The sequence below is a fragment of the Chelon labrosus genome (assembly GCF_963514085.1).
Source record: "Chelon labrosus genome assembly, chromosome: 14".
NCBI lineage: Eukaryota > Metazoa > Chordata > Actinopteri > Mugiliformes > Mugilidae > Chelon > Chelon labrosus.
Genome location: NC_140347.1, coordinates 23,171,316 through 23,195,647, shown reverse-complemented (window position 1 = coordinate 23,195,647; position 24,332 = coordinate 23,171,316). Strand labels below are relative to the sequence as shown.

Genomic DNA, 24,332 nt, shown 5'->3' with positions numbered 1-24,332 from the left:
GACCTGTCCAGGGTGTACCCCGCCTCTCGCCCAATGACAGCTGGGATAGGCTCCAGCCCCGTCGTGATAAGTGCTTACAGAAGATGAATGAATGAATGAAGTTAATCAATGTTGCAGAAGTTGACTGTGGTTGCAGTTCTTTGTTGTGGTTGTTAAAGATTTTAGCGTCAGGTTATGAAAACCTTAATGTCTGTAAATTTGCCTTGTTTCCATCCAAAGGGAAATAGTTGCATCTAGCCATTAGCTGAAGACACTGTAGACACGTTTAGCTTGAAACTTGTTATCAAGTTGATGGAAAAAACTTGTTGATCTGTTTTGATTTTAAATTTAAAAAATACTGCATTTTTCTTGTTAAATAAAGTGATCCTGAGACAGCTCACGAATAAACAATGTCTCTGATTAGATTAGATCTTTATCTGGACTTGATGCTAGTTTTAGCTTCATTCTTTGGCTCTGAGGATGGTATGGTCAGCCAGTTGATCCAGACTGAAATATCTCAAAATACTGGATGGATTTTTCCTCTAGGACCGCCATGGAGTTGAAATTTGTGGTTGTGGGAGAAATGCATAAACAGCCTTTGGATTGACTTACATGGAAGTCACTGCAGATATTCAGGCTATGTTCCCATCACAATGACACATTGGTGATGACCCCATCAGATGACCTTGTCCACTTCTATTAGGCGGTCTAGACTTCTGTGTTGACGCAGAGGCTACGGCGACAGCGCAGACCTGCACAAGTATAAGTGGCTCGCACTGGTGCAGGCTACATGCATAGGTTAGGATGTGTATGTCCCACAGATGTACAAACACAGCTTAAACTTCCGTATTTGCTAAACCAGTGATATTCTTTAGTGTCAGTTAGCAACTGTTAGCATTCTAACAGCTAAACTAAGATGATTAATAAGGTAAATGTTAGCCCTGCTTAGAAGCAGCATGTTGCATTGTGAGGATGTTAGCCAACTCAAGTAGGCTACATTGGCCACAGCATTGTGACACAACCATGGTTGGATGGCTCTTAGTCTTCTTTCTCAGGATCTTAAATTTAAGAGGCCTCTGTGGAAGATCTTTTGAAGACTATGTATCTCCCACAATGCACTGCAATATAGGGGAAAACAACATGTCTCACTGTTACACCATGCCAAAATGTACCACTGTGTATCCAGGCAATTAGGTAGTAACAGGATTGTCCTCTGTTTGACCAAACCTTGGAAAGGATCCAGATTTACTTTATCTGTGTGTGATTTTCTGCTTTCTGTTAATTAGCTCACTAAAAAAATCTCCTTACGTATGGTAATGCAATGTGGGAAAGGGATGCTTTCCAGACAGAGCCATTGTAACCTGTTTATCAGCATGCATTGCATTTGAGAAAGCTTTCTTTATGCTGTTTAGATAAATTTAGAGACCCCTCTAAAGCCCTGGATTGATTCTCAGCACTCATCACATCCCACCACACAACTCAAGTTGAACCTATAAACCTCTTCTCCTTTCACACAGTAAAAGACAAGACATTTGGACTTCAGAGTAGCTTGTAAAGTTTCACCTAGCTAATAATCAGTTCTATTTTGGGCAACTGTGATTTTTAAGGCTTTGAGCATATCTAGCTTTCAAACGCGCACTCGTCCATAAATGGCTAAAATTCAAGCGAGCCACTGGAAAAGCCTCTTATAGACCTCCAAACACTGAAGTATCTGCGCAATAATACTAAAGCAAATGCCTGTACCATGGACATTCTCCGTATATCTTTGTGACCGCCAGGCTAAACAATGAGAGAGAAGTTTACACAGTCACGCTGTCCCTTGATGTTGGAGCAGCTCCAAAGGCAAAATGTGAGTGTGAGTGGCGAGCCTGTCTGCCTTTATGTATGTTTGTCTGTCGGAATGCGATCACTCGAGCATTGACTGAGTGCACTCGAGTGTGTATGTCGTCGTCTGTGACACTCTGTGTGCTTTTCTGTGTGTATATACTTTACAAGGACGTCGTAGGGGTGCTTGACCTCTGGGTCACAGTTCAAATGCTAAGACACGCCCCTTTCATCCACTCATTCAGGTTGCTGTCGAAGCCTTGCCTTGAAGCTAAATGAAAGATCCTTCAACAATAGGCGCCGCCAAGTGACTTCTTTGTCAGAGTATTAGAACTTAGCCCCTTTGCCCTTTCATTCACACTTCCTCCCACTTGCTCTCTATGACACTTCTGTCGCTGAATATTCCAGTTTTAGCCACAATTCTTCTCTGCAGCGCTTATGCAGAGACCCTGCTGGGTAAAATGGACCCGGTATGCGTGTGGGTTGAGATGTCAGACTGCGACTTCCTGCCTGGCTGTGAAGGGTTTGTCTGCTGTTTTATTAGGAGGCAGAAGTTATTGGGGAATAAAGTGATGCTCAGACAGGTGCAAGAGTTCCATTCACGCTGAGTTATGGCTGTGTAAATAAAAACAAGACATGTCCAATGAAAGTTTCACCGCTCTTTGCCTGGCAGAGGAATAATGAAGGCACAGTTTGCATGTTTTTGTTTGTAGGAAGAGCACAAAGTGCGTGTGTGTTAACTAACACGCATGTAAGGTTTGGTTTTACAGCCCACGGCTTTACTGTGTTGGTTCACAATATTGTGATGAGATGTAGCACCCAGCTTTAAAACCTGCTACTTACCTGAGCACCAAACAACAGAACAAGTTTCCAACTAGCTGGTAAAAATAGAAGGGCATTAGGACGTTAAAGATCCAGGTATTTTCATCAGGAGCTTGTGGAGAAGAAAAGGAAAGTGACTGTTGGACTGTCAAGTGGATACACACCCAGCTCTGCATGAATGCTAGAGTAATGTTGCTCTCTGTATTTTGGTAGCTTAAAGGTCATGTACTCACAGCTTGTTTCTGCAGCCTCCACGTTACCAAAAAAAAAAAAGCGAAAGAAAAATTTAAAGGTATACCATATAGCTTTTCTAGTAGAACCACTGCTACTGCTTACTACTGTATCACTAACTGACAGATGTTTGCAGCAATGTGCCAGCAGAGGGTGAGACTAAAAAAGGAGCCGCATGCTGTTTGAAATTAAGGCTAATAATATGTCTAGGGCAATATGATTGAGTTTTGTAGATGGCTGCAGCTCTATGAAATGTTCTAGTGCCACTCCAAGCAGCCTTTCCACTTGTAAATACTGAAACATACCATTAAAGAACGCTCCCTGTAAAATATCTAACTCCATGTTTTGGTTTTTACAAAATAATGTGTCCTGAGTGGTTGGTTTGTCAAATCTACTTAGTCTGTCACTCCCCTCCCAAAGAGCAGCCATACATAGCTTCCGCAAGTGTTTATCAGGAAAGCTTGAGATAGCTGCACATTCAGTCTACACATAAAGGTCTCTAGGTTGTAACAATGTTTGGTTGCACAGCACGAGCCTGTGACCACTGTTCCTCTATCAGGTTATCTAGGTTTGAGGGCACAATCACTTTGTTTTCAGAAACACAGAAGGCGTTGTACTCTATTTTAGCTACTACTGCTACCCGACAAACAATGTGAAAATACATATTGTAGTCTTAAATATTCAGTGCTATATATGCAGGAACTGGTCTGTATACATATTTGATGTGTCTTGGTGGTGATATAGCAAAGGGAACCCAGTGGCTATTGGCTGTTGAATATCCCATAGAAGAGTCAAGCACACACACCCATGCATGTTATCTGTCACACTTATTCTCTAAATACAATGCATGCTCATGCACTATAACGTACGTGCACACTGGCTCCCTTGGTGGCGGATTCTCTTGGAATAAATTTGATTGGCTGTGTTCTCTAAGAACCTGAAATTTCTTGATGGCCCCTGTTGGCCAAATTTTGCTAGGCTAATGCAGCTGCAGCCTCAAGCTATCTGCTTTGGATTGCTTTCTGCTCTTTCTACTACAAAAAATCACTTTGCTACTGCTGAAAATTATGCACTATCCTAACATCCTTGTGTATATGTAGGAAATGTAATTAGCATGAAACAGCTTGAAGAATTTCAGAGAACCAATGACGGCACTGGTTCCCAGAAGTACAACAAATATATATGTATATATATATTTTGTAGCTGAGATACAAGTTGTTGTTCACACTATATAGGGTCAATTGCCAAAGTGCTCTTGTAAGTGTAAAGTGAAAAAAAATAAGCATGTTAGATTCAGTAATGTAGTGTCTGCATCTACATGACAAAGTGCCAGTATATTTGTTCTTTTCTGGCTGTGTGGGACTCTTGTGAATCCATGCATGTCTGTGTGTATGTGTGTGTGTGTGTGAGTAATTGTATTTTACTGTTATGGAAAAAATGCCAAGTCTAATTAGTGGACTTTCATCGCAGCGATTTCTCCGCGGCCATTTGGATTAATGGGACTTTATTGGATTACTGTTTGGAATGTTTAACTTCACGCTGATTAGAGAGAGGGAAGAAAACGCTGTTTGGAAGGTGTTACCCATGCAGCACAAAACACGCATGCAGGAACACATGCAGGGATAAACAAATCCACTGGGCATATTAGCACAAACACACACACACGCCCACACACTCCCTCACACTTAGTCATTCTCTAGCAAAATAAAGACTTCTCTCATGTTTTTTTTTTTCCCTGGAGTAAAAAATCCCATGATGGAAAGATGGAAAGTGGAGCCGCAGGGAGTGTGAGTGCTGCAAGTGTTTGGAAGCCATTATATATGCATATGTGCTTGAACATATGCACATCTGTGTCTGCTCAGAAGTGAAAAATAAGAGAAAGTTGGGTTTATTTACGTGAAGCACATTGCCTGTTCTCCATAACACAAGATAGTGTGAGTGTTGCCAACTCTATGCTTTATCTATGCTTTAGCTCCCTCAGTGTCTGTGACACAGAGAGCCAGTAAGTCAAGATAATAGATTGGCATTGCTGTCCTGCTGATTCACTGTGACAAAAACAACGCAGTGGAACCACAGGGGGAAGAGACCGAGCCCTGATCATTTATCACAGCTGTCTGATTTCAAATGTGCTATTTCCCTCTGGTGTCGATCCAGCCCCTGATGGAGATGCTATATTCCCCTTTCTCAAAAATGTTGAGTCCAAAATGCACTGCATAGCAAAACAAGAGCAGCTCAAGATAATCAAACCTACACTCAAGTGAAGGAGGGGAGAGAACGCAGCTGACTATAGATGTATGATGACAGTTTTGATAAAAACACCGAATACTATAACCAACCACAGAATGTAAAACAATTCAGTGCACTGCCAGAGGAACGCATAACATGGGCCGCTGTGATGAACCGCAAGGCTGTGGAAATACACAAAGGAAACTACAGCACTGTGTGGATGAATGAGCACTGGATGATTTCGGCCAAACAACATTTAATTATGCACAATCTGGAGTTGAATCCCTCCAACAGTTTCACTCGGTTCAACCTCAGGGCACCGTGTTATGATGTGAATATACAAAGTAAGCTAAATATACATAAATTAAAAAGTTTTTACACAAGGTATTTATGTGCAGTCCTGTGTTTTTTCCAGAAAGTCAGGACTCAGAGAACATATTATGGCTTATCTGATAAAAAAAAATAAAAAAAAGAACTGTCCTTCACTGTCAGGATAAGGATATTGCTATTTCATAACACGTGTTAATTATGTGACTGACGTAGCGATTGATATGTATTGGAGTAAAAAAGTACTCTACAGTACCAAGCAAATAGAAAGTAGAGTTAATATTGTACCTGAAACCTGAAAGATGCACTGATCAGGCATAACATTATGACCAAGTTACTAATATTGTGTATGTCTCCTTTGTGCCTCAAAAACAGTTGTGACTCATCAGAGAATGGACATGGGCCTTCTGAGGGTGTCTTGTGGTGTCTGGCAACAGAATGTGGGACATAGATGTCCTAACCTAATATGGGTTGAGGGGAGGGGCCTCTGTGGATCATCCCACAGATACTTGATCAGTTTGGGATCTAGTGAATTTGGAGGCCAGGTCAACACCTTGTGCTGTTCTTCATGTTTTTTTTTTTAGTTGTTCCTGAACCGTTTTTGTGTGTGTCTGCTGCATCCTGCTGGGGATGGCTGCTGCCATCAAGGAGTGTCATTGCTATGGGGTGGGGGTGCCTGGTCTGGTCTCGGTGGATGGTACAGTGTCAGTGGTTTTAATGTTTAATGTCAACAACAGGGCCTTCATTACTTTAAAAACACAGATAGTACATATTTTTTTTGACTGTGACAAGTTTAGTCATTTAGTACAAACCAAACTAAATTGAATCAATTTCAATACATTGTAGTAGCAGCAGAAATTGTTCACATCTAAAGCAAGTGATATTTGTTTGTCTTAATGTGTATATGTGTACATTGAAAAAAATCCTTTATAGTACAGCAGCTAACTATCCCACGAGTAGTAGCAAGAGGAGGAGGACAAGGGGGAGGAGGAGGAGGGGGAGGCCATGGTGGGGGTGAGGATTAAAAACATGATAAAGTCTTGGTGTCAGTAGAGAAGCTCTGGAATGAAGAGGAGAATCCTGGGTATGGGGGGAACGGGGAGAGAGATAAGAAGCAGAAAATAAACAGACTTGGACAGAGAGAGAGAGAGAGAGAGAAGCCGGCATGAGAAAAATGAGTGAGATGAGATGAAAACCGACAAGAGCTGCCTGGCAAGATTAAAAAAAGGAGTTACACATAGGAGGATGTAAAGCAAGATAGAAAGAGTGATAGGCATGTAGATAAGCTGATGGAACAGTAGAAAGACACAGAGACAGATTGACAGACATGACAGAGACAGAGAGGCAAAAGCTGTTGATTGACTTTCCAGCATGAAGGAGCCCCTTGTATGTTCCAACTTTTATCCGTAAACCCCTCATAGTTCGGCTCAGATGGATCTCAGAATGACACTAATTGGCCATAATAACCACCGGGGAACATAGCAGAGGACGGGGATTCTGGGTAATGTGAAAATGATGATAGAAAGCGGCTGAAGGACATCTGTGTCTTAAATCTATCTGCGAGAGCTCTGAGGGTCAAAGGAGGTCAGGGGGATGAGGACAAACCGAGGAACTTGCAGACGGTGGGAGTGTGCGGGAGTCTGGGTGTTTCTTGCACAACTGTCCCTTTGAGTGTTAAAGCATGTCGTGTGGGGATGTTTCTGATTATGCTAGCAAATTTTTGGCAGCCGCCACTTCACGGGAATTATTTCACAATCAATATTCGAGTTGCGTTTAAAAGTGCGTATCGAGCTTGGACTCGAGCTTTAAAGCTGATTTTCGTATATATTATTAATAGAATACATGTAATGTGACAAGCTTTTCATGGTGAAACATCCACTGTTATTTCAGCCACAGCAGTGTAACGCCTCTCACACACTGTAGAAATAGAAATAGGAATAGAAAAACATTTATTGTCATTGTATGCATGATACAACGGAATTGCAAAATAACCGTGACAGTGGTGCTTTTAAGAAGAATAAAATACAAACATACATAAAAAAAAATAACTCTACAACATGCACTGCCAAACAATCCCATTCACTGACAGAGTAAGATCATAATACATTATGAAACAAAATGCACAAGAATTTTTAAATATTCAGGTTTATCGTTACTCATTAAACAGTACTTAAGCCCAGCACCAATTGGCAGACAGACAAAGTTAGCAACTAGCTTGTTAACATGGAGCCTTTAGCAGCTAAGGAGCCAAAAAAGAAGAGCAAAAACAGAAAGTAGTGTGAATAATGTGATTTTACATTCACCAGGTGCCTAAGGACGTGACTCCAAGTGAATCCTAATGTTGCTCCGTGTCTGCTGAATGTCTAAAAATGCTAACCAAGCAGCTCTGGACAGTAGCTTTTAGCCCAGTGTTTTGGTTTTCCAGCTGCACATTAAAGGATAATTCCAGTTACGCCAATACAGCAACCTGGTGTATTTCCCATTAATGTGGTTATTGTGGCTCTACGGATCATTCCAACAGCACTCATCAGCACTGTTTGTTATACAGGGATTAAGGTTACACAAAAAAGTGTGTGAAAAGTGTATATTTAGGTGTCAAACATAAGCTCCCTGTAAATTTCCAAGTCTGACCAAAAGTAAACGCAAGAAATAAGCCACTTGAAAATGCCTTAAAAAAAGAAAAAGATTATTACTTTTTTTTATTTTGGAAAAGTTAAGTAAGCTAACTGTCCTGCAGGAGAGCTATTTCACATTTGCCATTTTTAGAAAAGGACTCCAGCAGGGAGCCAGTGCTGCTCAGTATCAGCTGGATGTATTAGTAGGTATCTGTTGCAGCTTGATAAGCTGTTAGCACTTCAGACCTTCGATCATTCACACATCCTTTCAGCTTGTGCAGCTGTTTTGTAGTTTGTAGTGAGTGATAAGATATAGACTGAATATGTCATCGTTGATGTCCTTCTGCTGTAGCTTCACACTGTATTTAACTTCTAGCAGAAACATAAAATTCCTTTTTTTTGTACAGAATGAGAACTATAAAGTTTAGATTTAATCTGTTCCACTGAACTTGAGTACAGTAGGTATGTCTTCACGCCTGCTAAAAATGTCAAATACTTGCTGAGAGAAGCAACTCTTTCAGTATATTTATGGGCAACTGAGTAGCCATTAAAAACAGACTTGACAAATATGTGGTGTTTCCACTTTTTTTTTTTTATTATCTCAAAATCATATACAAACCATTCACTTTCCTTTCTTGAAACTGCTCCCTTCCAAACTGAACTCAGATATGTCATTCATTATATATATAACCCTGTCTCTTATGTCTTTGCGGCTTCAATACACACCACCTCGAACCACGATCGAACCACTAAAATGCCTGTAATATCTTGTGAAAACATGTTTCCATTCTTTCCATGTGGGCTTGACACAGATACTCATGGGTAAATCATGGCTCAATACAACTTTATTACCCTACTGGCAGACACATCAACAAAATCCTCAAAACTGAGGGCCCCAGACATTGTTGACCACTAAAGTACTTTAATGTATGCCTAATGCATCTGTTACTGCAAGTGGATATATGACTATATGTCCTGCCAGTCTGGAGCTTGCTTTGACTTGACTCTTGGGGTCAAGGAAAGAGGGTATAGTTCATTTTTAAGTGTTCTATCGTTCCCTGTGATTTCCACATAGTATGACTCACAACTGCTCAAAATAAGTGTTTGAAAGAATCAGTAAAAGGAGTTCTCACAGCTACTCTGTGATTGGTCACAAATTGGAGGAAGTGTGCGTGGTTAATTTTAAAAAGCGGAAATGCTAGCGGCCACTCCGTGAGCTCCCAGATACCAATATTCGCTTTGTGAACGCTAACCTCTCCTGGTCAGAGCGATTAGGTGTGTGGACGCATGCTGACTGAACGGTGTGAGCCGAAGGACACAGTCGTCAAAACGACTGACCGACATCCGAAAATAATAAGAAAAGTGCCTCTCATCGTAGTCTGTCTCCCGCATCTCCCACAATGCTTAGCGCGTGTAACGTATGCTGCAGTGGTAGGGCCCTTCTTGTTCTTGCCACCTTGAGAAAACGAACAAAACAGAGGGGCATTATTCACGTTCTTCTGTATTTCAAACAATCTTTAGTGAAAACATGTATTTTTTCGTAATAAGGAAAATACAGTAAATATTCCACCTTTGGGATTGTTTTAATTGTGTCCATAAGAACTTGATTTGAGCAGCAGGCAGTAGAATGGAAAAAGGTGCCACTTCTTTAATGCATGCTTGTGCCCCAGAGTGCTTCCCACTCATGACTGCAGCACAGTCGTCTTTACCCTGCCAGGGTACTTTCGATCCAAGGCTGTAATTCTGGAGAACTATTTTCCATGTAAGAGCAGAAGCCTCTAAGCGCTCAGCTGCCTCAAAATGTGGGAAGCTTTCATGAACTGAATATCCAAAAAACAGGCTGAAACAAGGGCAACTGAAGGCATGTCATCATATCAGCAAGACCCTCTAGAATCATATTTTGTGCTGCATACAGTGAGTTGTGTTTGTTGCATTAAGTCGTTTCACGTTTAAGTCGTGAGATCTTTTGAATTAACATGGACTGCAAAACCACCCTTGTACACAGCTTTCTTGTTTTTCTACCAGTTCATGAACCTTTGGGAAAAATGGTAAATCGCCAAAGGTAGGAAGGCTGATGCAGAACAATGCACTGTGTCCCCACTTATATTCCAGTCGTTTGTTGTGTTGTCCTTCTTCTGTCCCCCTGCACAGTCTGTAGGAAGAGTTTCAGATCTGTCTGCTTTGGGGCCTCTGTCTTTGATGAGGAAATGTCAAACAATGGGCAGTCATCAGTCATCTTCAGCGCTAAGCTTACATGCTGTGCATATGCTCTCAAATTCTCTTGGACACTAATTACAGGATACCTTACAGGCCAACAGTAATTGACACAGTTGGGTCCACTGTCTCAGACCTTGCATTAAGATCTGATCTGGGCTATCTGATCACAAGTGACCAGCTTAAGGTTCGTGTGTTCACACCTGTCATTACCATGTGTCTCCAGATGAGTCTCCAGATCTGATCTTTTTTCCTTTTCAGGCAATCATTTATAACAGCGGTGTGTTTTTGTCTGAATGAGGTAAATCTCCGCTGACGCAGGAGCACCCCTGCTAAGTATAGGCGGTCTTTAATGTGAAGGAATGCGGACAAGTGCGGACAAATGGGGACACATGCGACCCAGACCACCTCCAAATGTGGTCAGAGATCGCGTCTCTCAAATGCGACCTCACCGCGTCCTGGGGGTGTTCACACCTGTCTTTCACGCCGGCCACATCGGATTTCTCACACTGGATCTTAATGCAAGATCTGAACAAACCCTTTGTTTCTCTGGAGCCATCTGTACACAAACAAGCATGGGATCTATGGCCTACCTGTCAAAATTTAAGGAGCTTGTAAAAGTGTCCTTTAATGGCCAGAACTTCACTTCCATACCCTTAAAGTGGGCCCTTGTCTTTCTGGACGCCTACAGTAGGAACACAAATAATAGAAGGGAAAGAATGAAAGGTACGGTACAGGAAAAACACAACTTTGAATGTTGTTATGTTATTTACAGTTCAACAGATGAGACAAGTTGGGTTACGAAAAAAGAAAATAGCATCAACAACTTGAAGTTTTTCAATCTTTTAAAATATGGTAATTACAGTAATTTCTTACATTTGTTGACCCTGCTGCTCTTCTGTATATTTAATGAATAAAAAAAAACTAAACTCATTAACTTGCAAAAACAATCTTTAGTTTATATTAACTTTTTGTAACAGAAAAAGTTACATGAGATTTTTGGGGGCTTTCCATTGGAAAAAGTTTAGAATAACGTGGGCTTGTCTGCTGGAGGGTACCGTGATGGTGGTGTTCTCCCCCAGCCCACCCGTTACGTTCTCCCTGGTCGACATGTGAAACATTTTACTGTCAATATTATTTTGAGTGCTGTTGAAATAAATGTAACCAAAAGATCTCTAATGCCGTATAAACATGTGTGCTAGTGTGTGTGTCTTTGTTGGGCCGGTTGGTGCGGAGTTGGCGAGGCAATACAATGGCGGTCATTGTTGACGTGATGCAGTTATCCTGAGCTGATCTGACATTTGAACTCAATTTCTCTTGAGAGTTGTTCAGAAAAACAATGAAATCCGGGGGTTTGAGATATTGATCTCCCATCTCACAGTGGAGCCTCATAATCAACAAGTGACCAGAGTTTTGATTATTATTTTTTTTTCCAAATCTTTCCTCTTTTTGTGTGCAGACAAAGCACAGACCCAGGGTGTACACAGAGTGTGCGAGTGTGTAAAGTGCGCTGTTTGTGTCAACGCCCGACTCCAAACTTCGTCGGAAACCGACGGCCAGCACACAGTTAGTCATTTTTCATTTCCTTTTCCCTGTTTGTGTGTGTGATTTCGCAGGAACTGGTGCGCTTATGTGGTGACACGCACGGTTAGCTGTGTGATGGAGGATGGGGTTGAGACGTACATCAAACCAGACTATCAGCGCTGTACCTGGGGCCAGTGTCCTCGAGTGGCGTGAGTATATATTTTTCTTAGTGCTTCACATCCCCTCAAATTCCCCCTCTCTGCAGCTGGATTCCAATCTGCCGTCAGTCTTTCTCCTCTAACTTCCTGTCCTCAGATCCGCAGAAGTTGATATCCTCTACTCTTCCACTGTCTCCCCCTCTTTCCTGTCTGTTGATACTGATTTTACTCTGCTGTGTTCATTCTCTGTCTCCTGGGTTTCTACAGTCTGCTCGGGAAGATGTCTGGTTGTGGCCGGACCCGTCTGTTACCAGATCATCACTGTAGACATGATTACAGTGCTTTGATAATGTGTCACAGTGATAAAGTGCTAGTTTCTGAGGTTCTAGTCTCTCTGGTGCAAACCCAGGAAGATCCAATACTGTAAATATTGTAGAAACGTTACTGTAGATGGGACTGACTGAATGATTTTTCCAAATGTGGATGTGTGCGGTGCTTCAATGAAACCATAAATCAAGCGCTGCTGTTGTTTTTCCTCGTTTGAAGTTTTCATGTTGTTTGACCCTGGCCGGTCTGCTTGATCCCTGTGCCTGCCAGGGGCCTCGGCCTAAACCTGGACTATGCTAAGAATGAAGCCAACAGGGGTTCCAGCCACCACAGTCTAGTCTCCTATCCTGTAAAAACAATCTCTTCTTCTCACCCTGTCTTTCTTTATGATTCTCCTCTCCTTTGTTCCCATTCCTCTAACTCAACTCTGCCTCCACTTCTTCAAGCCCTGTTTTGTTTTCCCTCTGAGAGGATCTCTTATTCTCACGCTCTCAGAGCAGGGAGCTGGAAGATGAAATCTTTTTTATGGCACACGAAAGGCTCGGCGATACCTACTCTGATGTGTGTGGACTGGCATAAAGGGAAGAAACCTGCTGAACTCTCACAGTCGGGGCTTGTTAATATGCCTGAGACACTGCTTTAAATCTTTATTGAGACTTCTGGCCAATTCTGGTCTATTTATTGCATTGTTAGTGTAACAGGGAGTCTCTGCAGTCTCAGAGTTGAGTGACACAAAACTACTGCAAAGCTTTCCAAATAAAACATTCTTTTTTTTTTTTAGAAGAGCTGTCTATGAACAGGAAAGAGTTATTGCTGGCATGATGTGGATGATTTCTTTTGGAAAATGGGACAGAAATAACATTTAAAGTTTTCAAAGCACTTTTAATCCCATCCATCACCAGCAGATGATTTGCAACCGTTTACTGACATCTGAACTCGTGCACATTAATATCAACAGTGTACACTGGTGGTATTCACTGCGGGGTTTGGGAACTAATATGGGTCCTGAGTTTGGTCAGTGGGATCAGAGCGCAAATTTAAAGTCTTTTAATGTCAGGACCTGGAAGAAGTAAACTATTTTATGACTCAAATCAGAGTCTATAGCCTTGTAATTGGTTTAATGAGCCTGTACTTGGATTTCAGCATTGCACACGGCTGAAAATCCCAGTGTAGGTTGTGTAGGATTAGCATGGTAGCATTTGGACATAGTACTAAACACAAAGTGTGCCTAAAGCTGTTGTGAATGTTAGGTGCATTTTTAAGGAATTTACTCAGAAATCAAGATGGTGGAAGAAAGGTTAGATGATCGGTCAGTTCAGTGGGACTGATTAGCCTGTCCTTGTTGTGATCAGGTCTCAGTGTTTCATTATTTTAAACTGCACCTTGTCAAGTCAGAGAAAGTGGAAATCTACATGACTTTTCACTCCTTTCTGTTTTACGCACAGGTACCGGACATACAGGAGGCCAAGGTATAAGGTAGCTTATAAAATGGTGACAGAAATGGAGTGGAAGTGCTGCCATGGTTACTCGGGGGAAGACTGCCACAACGGGCCGCAGACCACCACTGACACCCGGGTCACGCAGACGGGTGGTGGCCATAGAGGAGGAGGAGGAGAAGGTATGCATAAGGAAGGGTTCGATGAAATCCAAAATTAATTCAGTTAAAATATGATTTATGTTATCAGAATGCACTTAATTTTGTGAAGGAATAGGAGTATAGAGTAAAAAGTAAAAAAATGGTAACAACTAATAAGCGACTGTGACGAAGAAGCTATGGTGACAGCATAGAGCATACGCAGACCGGCGTCTTTGTCCCGCAGTACACTAAATGAGCCTTACAGTATGAACTGAAAAAAAGGCTACTCCTTAAAAACTAGGTTTCAACCTTACATTAAATATTCATGACTACGTAAGAAACAATCAGAGCCAAACTTTATATTAAAACTCTTATTTATGATTTATGAAGAGTTTAACATTCGAAAACGTCATCCATCAGGACAGTCTGCGTGTGGTTTGACAGTGCTGGCAACATGAGCATCTAACCCCCAAACTGTCCTCAGACTCCTAACTCAGATTGGCACTTTGAAATACATGACATCATATTTTCCAACTGTGCCCCACCGCACTTTGGACCTTCTTCCAGTCTGAAAAGAAACACAAATACAGCAATACGGCATTTCAGAGGAAATTCCCAGCACTGTTCTTGGGATCTTAGGGATCAGTGTTCATGCACGGACCCAGAATCAGAAACAGGTTTTTGCTGCATGATCTAGCATTTCCACCTCCATTTTATTTCCTTATTGAGTTTGCATTTTAGAATGAAACTGCACGTTTCATGCTCCTTAACACTGGCTGCTATTCCTTCCTGTTTGTCCAGGTGACACAGAGAAGATCAGACAGCTGGAGGGAACGATCCATGGTCTGAGAGAAGACCTCAACAAGATACAGAACTCCATTGAAGGCATAAACCAGAGGCTGTACGTGTGAATGTTGTTTTCAATACATCATGTGGATGTTTTATTTCATGGAGTGCATTCACCTGCACCCTGAGATACTGTTTAAGGAAACTTAGAAAAACATAATTTGCTAGTTTTCTGGTGGACGTAATGTTTGTCACTGTTTATTGCAGCATGTCAGTTTACTGGTAGAAGCTATGAACATGCATAAATAGTTCATCTGTTACAAGAGGCTCAAAGGAGCCTGTGCCAATATGTGCTTATGTCAAATCTATTAAATTTAGCCCATTCATATTTTTTTTAAATAAAAGCTGCAGTTGCCATACCTTGATATTTTATTGGATGTTGTATTTAATATGAGGTCTTGTGGAAATCTGCACTATTCTTCAGGCCTGGAATCGTACCCGCCGATTCAACCATCAACACCATCCAGACCAGGCTGGATCATCTCGATAACAGAACACAGGTAAAGTGTTTTTTTTTTCTTTCTATCTAAATATCTTAATGTTTAAATGTGGAAATTCAAGGATGGACCGTATTCATTGATCTGACTGTTTGGTTTTTTTAGGTCCATGATCAGACCCTTCTTACCATCAACAACCACCTGGTGAATGGGGCTGGCAATGCAAAGGATGAATCAGGAAGAGGAGGTGGAGCAGGGGGGAACCAGCTGAACACGCTGAAGGAGGAGATACTGACAGAGCTGGAGAGAAGAGTGTCTCTGTCCTGCTCTGCCTGCCAGGTGAAGCAGAATTTTTCAGCATAACACGGACTCAAAAAGGAGCGTTTCTGATTTCTTTAGCTGTTAACTGTTCATGCATTTCTCCTTGTGGTGTTCTGTAAGTGGTTTCTGCTGCCTAAAGCAATAAAAAGTAATGACCCCATGCAGGCTGTAGTACAAGAAAACAGAACTCCAGCATAAACCACTGCACAAACAAATAATAAAACAAAAAAAAGTTACTGGAAAAAAACCCACAATCAAGCAGTGAAGGAACGAATATAAAGGAAAGTGGCAACAAGGCCAACCACAATTTCCAGCTCTTTCAAAAAAATTGGACGGTGAAGATTTCACTTTTCTGTATAGTTTTCATTTGCTCAGCACAAAACTTTATAGGAAAGTAAGCAAGTGATGCAGCTTCTGTCTTCTTAAAGAACAGCATATTTTAACATATTTATATCTCCTGTAATCGAATTGTAGATTACTGTAGCCTAATTCTTGAGATTAAATCATCAGTCTCAGAACTATGTGATCCAGACACTCTTTCTTTTAACTGAGCTTTATGAGTTTTTAACAAGAAACTTTAAAGTCTGGTCTCTGGTCTCTGGACCCCCTGTCTCCTTGTTTCCGTGGCTTGTGCCTTGTAGACTCTTTCAGTAATCAAGTAAGCATGTGTAAGGCTTACTTGATTTTATCAAGCATTTTATCCTTGATGAGATCAGACAGGACGCATCAGATGTAGTAAATGGCCTCTGAAAAAACAAAGAATATTTGCTATGTAGGTGTACACCATACTACCCAGGGACAGGAAGTAAGCCTCAGAAGAAAACTCTCAGAAGAGAAGATACACAAAATACAGACATATTTAAGGCTTCAAAATACTATTACAATTGTTTGCATGGGAATCCTGACATCATAAAGCAAACACATAACTGATTCAAGCTTTGTCCTTTTCCCTCAGGCTGGTGTGGAGGACCTGAGGCGCCAGCAACAGGAGGACAGGGACCGAATCAGAGGCTTGGAGAAGTTGATAAGCTCTATGGACCAGCACTTGAGGCAAAGCTTGGAGATCTCTCGTACTGAGACTGAGCGCTCCCAGGGCTGCTGCAACACGGTCAAAGAGCTGGAGAAGAGGCTGTCTAACGTGGAGACCCGAGTCACCACCACTGCAAACAAGTGTGACACCATTAAAGGGCAGCTGGATAAGGTGCTAGCTGGGACAGGAGGAGGAGGGAAGGGAAGAGTGACAGAGGAGCGTTTCAACAGCAGGTTTAGAGAGTTGGAAAAGAGGGTGAACAACACAATGAGGAAGACTGAGCAGAGGTGTACTAACACTGGGAACAACTTGAAAGACTCCGTCCAGAGAGACTTCACCAATCTGAGCAATATGGTCCACAGTCGCATGGATGACCACAGCTTCAAGATTGGAAAACTAGAGCTTGACGTGGCTGTTCTTGGAGACACAGTGACGGACCATAGTCGACGTCTAAGCCAGCTCGAGAACATTACAACCTTCCTCGACCGAAGGCTTACATCAACCACAAAATTGTGCAATGAGACCTGTGGACCCAACGGAAAAGGCAAGGAGACTGATGACACTGTGAAAACCTTGGAATGGAGGGTTGTTGCTAACCAAGAAGAGATCAAAAAGTTCAACACCAAACTGAACAATTTTTCTGTGTCAGGGGACTCACTGAATGACAGAGTGATCAACCTAACAGATGATGTCCGACGGATAATTGCTGTGACAGGAAAGAATGGTGAGCACTTTAACCGGATTGTCACAGAGGTTGAAACGTTGGGCCGTGACTTCGAGGACTGCTCTATTTGCAGCACCATAGAGCAGGACTTGCGCTTGCTTACCAACTCCACCTTGAGAGGCCTCAGCAGGTGCCAGACAGAACTGACGGATCTGCGAAGAAAAGTTGACTCAGGAGAATCCGTCTGCTCTCAGGTGTGCTCCAACCTTCAGGAGGAAGTGGGACGACTCAGAGAGGAAGTGGAGGAATGTACAGGACAGTGTAAAAACAACATAAATGATCTGAAGAAAACCCTGGATGGTCATTCTGTCCACAGCGGAAGATTGGGCGGAGATCTGAAGTCCATCCAGGGAGAGCTGGCAGGAGTCATACTCACATTTAATTCCATTAATAACACACTGAAGGGCCTGGGAAGGACCGTAGAGACACATGGGAACACGCTGATTGATCTGACCAACAGCAAGGACGACATTATCTCTGAGGTAAAATGATGTGATGATGATGATAATAGTGCTGCTATGAACCCATGTGCATTTCTCTGTGTTTTACTTTTGTAACGCTAGCAATCAAAGCAAAGCAAAGACCAGGAGTGACCTAGTGAGCACCGCAAGTTGCAAACAAACTGAGTTGCAACCAAAAATAATCTCAGTTCAGATTGTGTAAGTGATTGATTCAGGAGTGTGAAGAGCACGGCTGTAGCCAGGATTCATTGACTGTCCTGTCCAGTATTTCACAAGAGCATGGCCGAAGGTCCTTAGCTATTTAGTTATTGCCTCTGTGCCTAGTGCTAAAAGCTAACATTAGTATGCTAACTTTTTTATGATTTACGTAGTAAGTGGAAACCGTGAACTGTTCACCATCTTTGTTTAGTATGCTAGCATGCTTAAGTTTGCTCACAATGAATGAACACACTGTACTGCTAGATGAAAGATTAAGTGATTGGAACAATATTTCTGCAAAAACATACAAAAGGACGAGAAGTTAGAAATCACCAGAATCAGACCAATTCACCCACTGTGGGCTGTGACAGCTGCATACAAAGATGGCGTCACCCACAGGGTTCCTGAAAAGAGCTCAGGTGGGTGGTTTCAGCCATGAACATCTTAACCGTGCCTGACTGAAAAAAGGGGGCATAAGGATAGAGTGTTAGTGGAGCTGTGGTGGGCTCACTCAAAGCAGCCAACCCCCATGGCTATGACAACAAGCCTTGATACAGTTTAAACCTGTACACTTGCCATGCATGGATGGAAAATTAGCTGTAGAGGCCAACACTTTTTGCCCCAGGTTATAAACATGTTTATGTTTGTTGTAAAATTTAATACTTTAACATGGAGGTCTATAGGGATTGACTTGATTTAGTGGTCAGTTTTAAGTGGCCATTCAAGGAACTGCAGTGTTTAGCACTTCCACATTAGCTTAAATTTTCAGCCTCCCAATGTTGCCCCTTGACTACCATGCATGTAGGGTGGATAAAAGAAGCAAAAAAGTGTACACCGATCAGACATAACATTATGACTACCTTCTTAATATTGTGTAGGTCTCCCTTGTGCCTCTAAAACAGTTGTGACTCATCTGAGAATGGACATGGGCCTTCTGAGGGTGTCCTGTGGTGTCTGGCAACAGAATGTTGTTAGTGGGGGCCTTTGGGTCCTATTGGTTGAGGGGAGGGGCCTCTGTGGATCATCCCACAGATATTTGATCAGTTTGGGATCTAGTGAATTTGGAGGCCAGGTCAACACCTTGTGCTCTTCTTCATGTTTTGTTTTAGTTGTTCCTAAACCATTTGTGTGTGTGTGTGTGTGTCTGTGTCAGGCTGCATCCTGCTGGGTGTCATTGCTGTGGAGTGGGGGTGCCTGGTCTGATCTAACTGGATGGTATATGTCTAAGTAACATCCACATGAATGCCAGGTCCAAAAGTTTCCCAGCAGAACATTGGATTGTCACAAAATAGTCAATGTTATTCACTTCTCTTATCAGTGGTTTTAATGTTGAGGCCGAACGGTGTACATGCATCTAAAAAATAGTAATTAGATTTTGTGCGCCATAAACACGACTTTCCTCACTTACTAAAATGGTATCAAATGTCTTGTGACATCTCAGACTCCTGACATGTGGCGGTTCTGATTCCAACGCTGGGAATTGCATTATTATGTTACATTTTAAACTTCCTTTTCAAAGCTAAACAGATATATATCAAACTATGATTATGACCGTGATGGTAACACGATGCTGTTTGTGTTGTTTTATTAAATGGTAGTTGGAACATATTTTTTCTATATGTGCTGTAGAAACAACTTTATGCCAGTCAAACATGTCTTCAGTTATCTTGGCAACAGTGTGTTCACATAATGTTATTGTGGTTATGAAAATATTTAAGCATGTTGCAAATATTTGAGTTAGCCTGACAGACATGACTTAGATAATACATTCTTGTGTATATAAGAAGGAATAATAGGAATAATAAATTTTGACAAAGATGGAAAAATGTATATTTATAGTGGAATTTATCAAGGGGCACTCATCCAAAGTAAACACATTAACAAGTTTCTACATTCTCTTTAAGGTGAACCATTTGCAGAAGGAGCTGTCGGAACATGTTGATGACTCAAAGATGCGATTTGGCAGACTGGACAGAGAGATCGAGATCATTACAAGCAACTATTTGACAGAGGTGGGAGAGTGTCGGCGGTCCAGCGACGGCCTGGACCGAAGGCTCTCCAAGCTCGAGGGAGTGTGCGGACGCTTCGACTCTGTTTCTGACAGCCTGGAGAGGATCAAGGAGGGCCTAAACCGACATGTGTCCGGGTTGTGGAGCTGCGTTAATGGGCTCAATGTCACGGTTATGTCTCAAGGAGATGCTATCGACAATATCCAGAACGTCCAGCTGGAGAACGTCCACTCCAACATACACAGGCTGAACTCGTCAGTGGTGGACTTGGTCAGGCAGTTCCACAGTTTCACGGAACAGGACTTCAGGGGTGAGTCACAGAGGATGGAGGGCATGGGATTTAGCTTTTGGTCAAGAGATAGCACTCACTTGAAGGGAGACACGATAAGGGTGAAGGAAAAATAGACCAAAGAAAGAATCCAGGCTGTCATCTTGAAAAGAATTCTCTTAAGAGCCTACAAAGTCTGCAGTCTGTCTGAAGGATACGTTTTAGTAAACATGAGAATGAAAAGCAATCCTGACTTATGCCAGGTTAAATGTCTTGGCTTATTGTGCATGTTTTTAGAATCCTTCTAAGGGATATTATTACTGTTAAAGAAGATTTTCAGTAGCGTGTTTCCCAGCTGTGCTGTCTCACTAAACACTCCTCTCCTCCAGGTCCTCCTGGTCTACCAGGGCCTCGTGGGGAAAGAGGTGAGCGTGGACTCCAGGGCCTTGTAGGACCTCAAGGGAGAGTGGGACCTCCAGGTAGACAGGGTGAGCAGGGACCAGCGGGACCCCCAGGTAATAACAAGAAACTTTGCTGAATATAATAACATCTTGTATCTTTCTTTCTTCCCCTCTAGTGTGGAGGTGGTAGTAAAAAAAATAAGCAGCATAATGGTGCAATGACTAACCTACTGTTTCTGTCTCTCATTTTATTTTCCAGGTCTCAGAGGAGAACAGGGTATGTGTTTTTCTTACTAAATAACAGCTCAAAGCAGTATTTACTGTTTTTTCTTTTATTCACACATACTCCTACTCCATGTTTCTGTTCTGTCATCAGGTCTTGCAGGTTCTGATGCCCACGTGCCACGCCATTCTTTCTCTGCTGCGCTGACCCGCCCCATGAGAAGTGCAGGAACCATTGTGTTCAACAAAGTGTTTGTCAATGAAAACGACGTCTATGATCCCAACACAGGTACATTTTAGAACTATTAGAAATGCTGTAGGTGTATGTAAAGTCAGTTATCCAAAATATTGTTGTTGGGTGTTTTTGTTTTTTAATTTAAAGCTTTTATTTACAAAATTCCCAAAACTCTTATAACAATGTAACAAAATCAATTCACATAATTATATTGCCCAGGATTACAAATTACAACAATACAAAAAGTGGTGGAAGAAATACTTTAGTCTTTAAACCTTCACTTACTATGAATAAAAGTACCAATACAACAAGGTTTACCTATTGAAAGGGACACAATTACATTACATTACAATTACATTACAAGTCTTAAACTTAACTGCAAGTACTAAAAAAGGTTATGCAGTGAAATGTCTAATGTGACTGACATGTTATAGATGATCAGCTCAGTGGTTCCCAACATAGGGGTTGCGTCCCTCCATAGTGTCCCAAGATGCATCTCATGAGTCATGAAGTGATGAATGAAAGGAGGAAAAGGGAGAAAAAAAAAAGTTCTGTCACTCAAAACTTTTTTCCCAATCCTTGCTGTTTTGTGGGTAATTTTAAAGGAGAAATGAGTTTTATTCAATCACTGTTCTTAAGCAATCTTTAGATAATCAGATTTCTGTATAATACCGTAAAATTGTTTGGTTTCTGTAAAGAGATATAGTTGCTGAGGTTTAAATCTTTTTTTATATATAGTATGTGCCAGAAATTAGGTGCTGAATATCTCAAAAACAGGACAAGACCAAATAAAATACAATCAGTCTGCATGGCCAAACACCACTCAAGATATTTGTTTACATTAGGGTGACGTGGTCTTTTTAAGTAGTTTTGCCTTTACGGATCTGAATTTTGAATATAATCAAGAGGCTTGCTATCTAAAGTACTGTTTAGACAAATATTCATACAGTTGATCTCTAGCCTGGATGCCAGACCATTTTTGGGGGAGGGAAAATTGATCTGGAACCACTCACTTGGGAACTGATTAAGCTCTGGCAAAGATCTGTCAATCAAATTGTTTGTGTTAGCTTTATGATGGATAGAGGAGAAATAGTGATGTAGTCATCAAGTCATCTAAGCGCCATGGAGATGAGTTTGTTTACAACAAAATGGCTCAGATTGGTCGCACGAAGATTTTTTTTCTGTTGAAACACGCCCAAAAACGAAATCCAATTGGTATGCTCTGTCCAATGTCATAATGCGTCAACAAATGCATCATGATCCTCATTACCGCCTGCTTCTATTATCCAGGATATTTCACCGCTCCTGTGAGTGGGAAGTACTTCTTCAGTGGCATCCTAACGGGCCACAAAAACATGAAGATCGAGGCAGTGCTGTCCAAGTCCAACACTGGTGTCGCCCGAGTGGACTCAGCTGGGTATCAGCCCGAGGGCCTGGAGAAGCCCATGGCAGAGGCCAAGCACATTCCTGGAGCTCTGGCTGTCTTCAACATCATCCTGCCCATGGAGGCAGGGGACACAGTCTGTATTGACCTCGTCACTGGCAAGCTGGCCTACTCCTCTGAACCGCTGACCATCTTCAGTGGGATGCTGCTGTATGAGACCATCTGATGAATGTAGTCCCATTGCAATTTGCCAATCTGTGTTGAACTTTCAGCATAAGAGCTTCTACATTGGACTCTAAGAGACAGAGCCACTGACAGGGCAGTTGGAGAGACTAATAACTGGACTGGACTTTTATAAACAAGGAGAGAGATACTTTATTATGTACTTCTTGTGATAAGAAGGATTAAAAATAATTTTTTTGCTCCACAATCATTTGTTTTATGTTTCACAGCTTTAAGGAAAACTATTTGTGTAAAGAGCCAATTGACATGCCACTGCAGAGATATAGTTTTCACTTTTGTTTTTATGCCATGCTAGAAACTTGAATTCTTCACTGATTACAACAACATAACCTTCAGGTCCCAGCTGCATTAAAAAAAAGGCAATTTGGTCAACTGACAAAAGATTAAGGATGTGGGTTTTTGCACGTTATCCACCCACGGCGATTCAAGCGTTCAGAAAGCATTGCATACTCTCTCTCTTTTTTTCTAATGCAGTTTAGTTTCTGATTGCTCACAGTTTCATTCTGACCACAAGCAAATTCCCAGAAATATCAAGCTGAATTCCAATTGTCTTGGGGAAAAAAATACAGAGTGATGTAGGCGGAGGGACACAGTCCAAACCACTATTCTTTAGGAGGAAATGCACAAATGAAGTCACCGACAGTTCAGAGGAACCACAGGATTTTATAAATCATAGAACCACAAAACAATACGACCATTTTAGGACATTAGCCAAGAAACCTGAGGGGGAGGGTGGCCAGAGCAAAGAATAGGGGATTTTTACTGTGTCCTAATAAGGGACATCTAAACTCAGTGGAGGATCAAGTAGTTATGAAACTCTTAATCTCAGTGTGTCTTACATGTAAAGCTAACATTAATAAATAATGAAGCTACGCATATCTTTATCTTTTTACAAATCCCACTTCTTTGTTGAACACACACACATCCTGCTTTTTGAAGTCTGTCTTTAAGTGTGCATCTTATTAAGTTTGTAGATATTGTTGAATGGATTTTAAAAGAAACATTGCACGTTATCTGCAGATCTGGATGATATTTTACATTATACTAACAGTGCAGCCTAATGGTGCATCCACACATAAGGGTTTTCTTACAGTGCATACTTTTTTTTTTTTTCTCTGCAAAAAAGACATGTTTGTTCCAGGTCCTCATTGTGGGAATGTAGTTTTATATATGTCTATGCATTGTATAACCTTGACGGATTGTAAATATTTTTCAGCTGTTGTGCCCTTCTAAGATTTTTTTATGAGCTACCACTTCACCTTGCCAGGAACTGTGTATGTTTTGTATCTTTTGCCACATATGTGTCTCAATTACAGATTGAGTTTTACACAGCTCCCAGCTCCCAGTTTCCTTTATTAAATGGGTGCACCCGTGTACCAGTTTCAACACACCGTTCTGCCTGCTTTGGACTTAACTTATTTAGTCTGGCAGCAGTTTGTCCTTCACAAATACACGCAGCTGGGTTGACTTTTATTTCTGGCTCCTACTTAAACCTCTCTCTTCTCTTTCTTTTGGCTCCAGCAGGCTAATTTTAGATGAAGGCTTCAAGGGGGCAGTTCAAAAGTCAAAAAAATTCTTATGCTGCATTACAGTGACACCTTGTGTTCACAGTCGTGGCAGTTATGAAGTTGCTGCTGAAAAACTTAGGACTTAAAGGGCTTAAAGATTCACTTGAAGGAAAATTGTTTGTTGTCTTGTCAGTACTTATCACTGAGAATGTGTTTGCATCT

The 24,332-nt window shown here is 41.6% G+C and overlaps 1 protein-coding gene across 1 annotated transcript in view; it reads left to right on the top strand.

The window, feature by feature from the left end:
- The window catches only part of emilin1a (elastin microfibril interfacer 1a), a 28,885-nt gene extending 4,951 nt beyond the window's left edge, over positions 1 to 23,934 (top strand). Inside the window, exons 2-12 of the mRNA XM_084560431.1 lie at positions 11,855 to 11,971; positions 13,693 to 13,865; positions 14,625 to 14,724; positions 15,094 to 15,169; positions 15,272 to 15,445; positions 16,383 to 17,663; positions 19,745 to 20,159; positions 20,507 to 20,632; positions 20,778 to 20,795; positions 20,895 to 21,029; positions 22,266 to 23,934. Of these exons, the coding sequence (XP_084416557.1) occupies positions 11,855 to 11,971; positions 13,693 to 13,865; positions 14,625 to 14,724; positions 15,094 to 15,169; positions 15,272 to 15,445; positions 16,383 to 17,663; positions 19,745 to 20,159; positions 20,507 to 20,632; positions 20,778 to 20,795; positions 20,895 to 21,029; positions 22,266 to 22,585 (2,935 nt within the window). The 3' untranslated portion in view covers positions 22,586 to 23,934. The remainder of the gene's footprint in view (positions 1 to 11,854; positions 11,972 to 13,692; positions 13,866 to 14,624; positions 14,725 to 15,093; positions 15,170 to 15,271; positions 15,446 to 16,382; positions 17,664 to 19,744; positions 20,160 to 20,506; positions 20,633 to 20,777; positions 20,796 to 20,894; positions 21,030 to 22,265) is intronic.
- Positions 23,935 to 24,332: the final 398 nt, after the last annotated feature.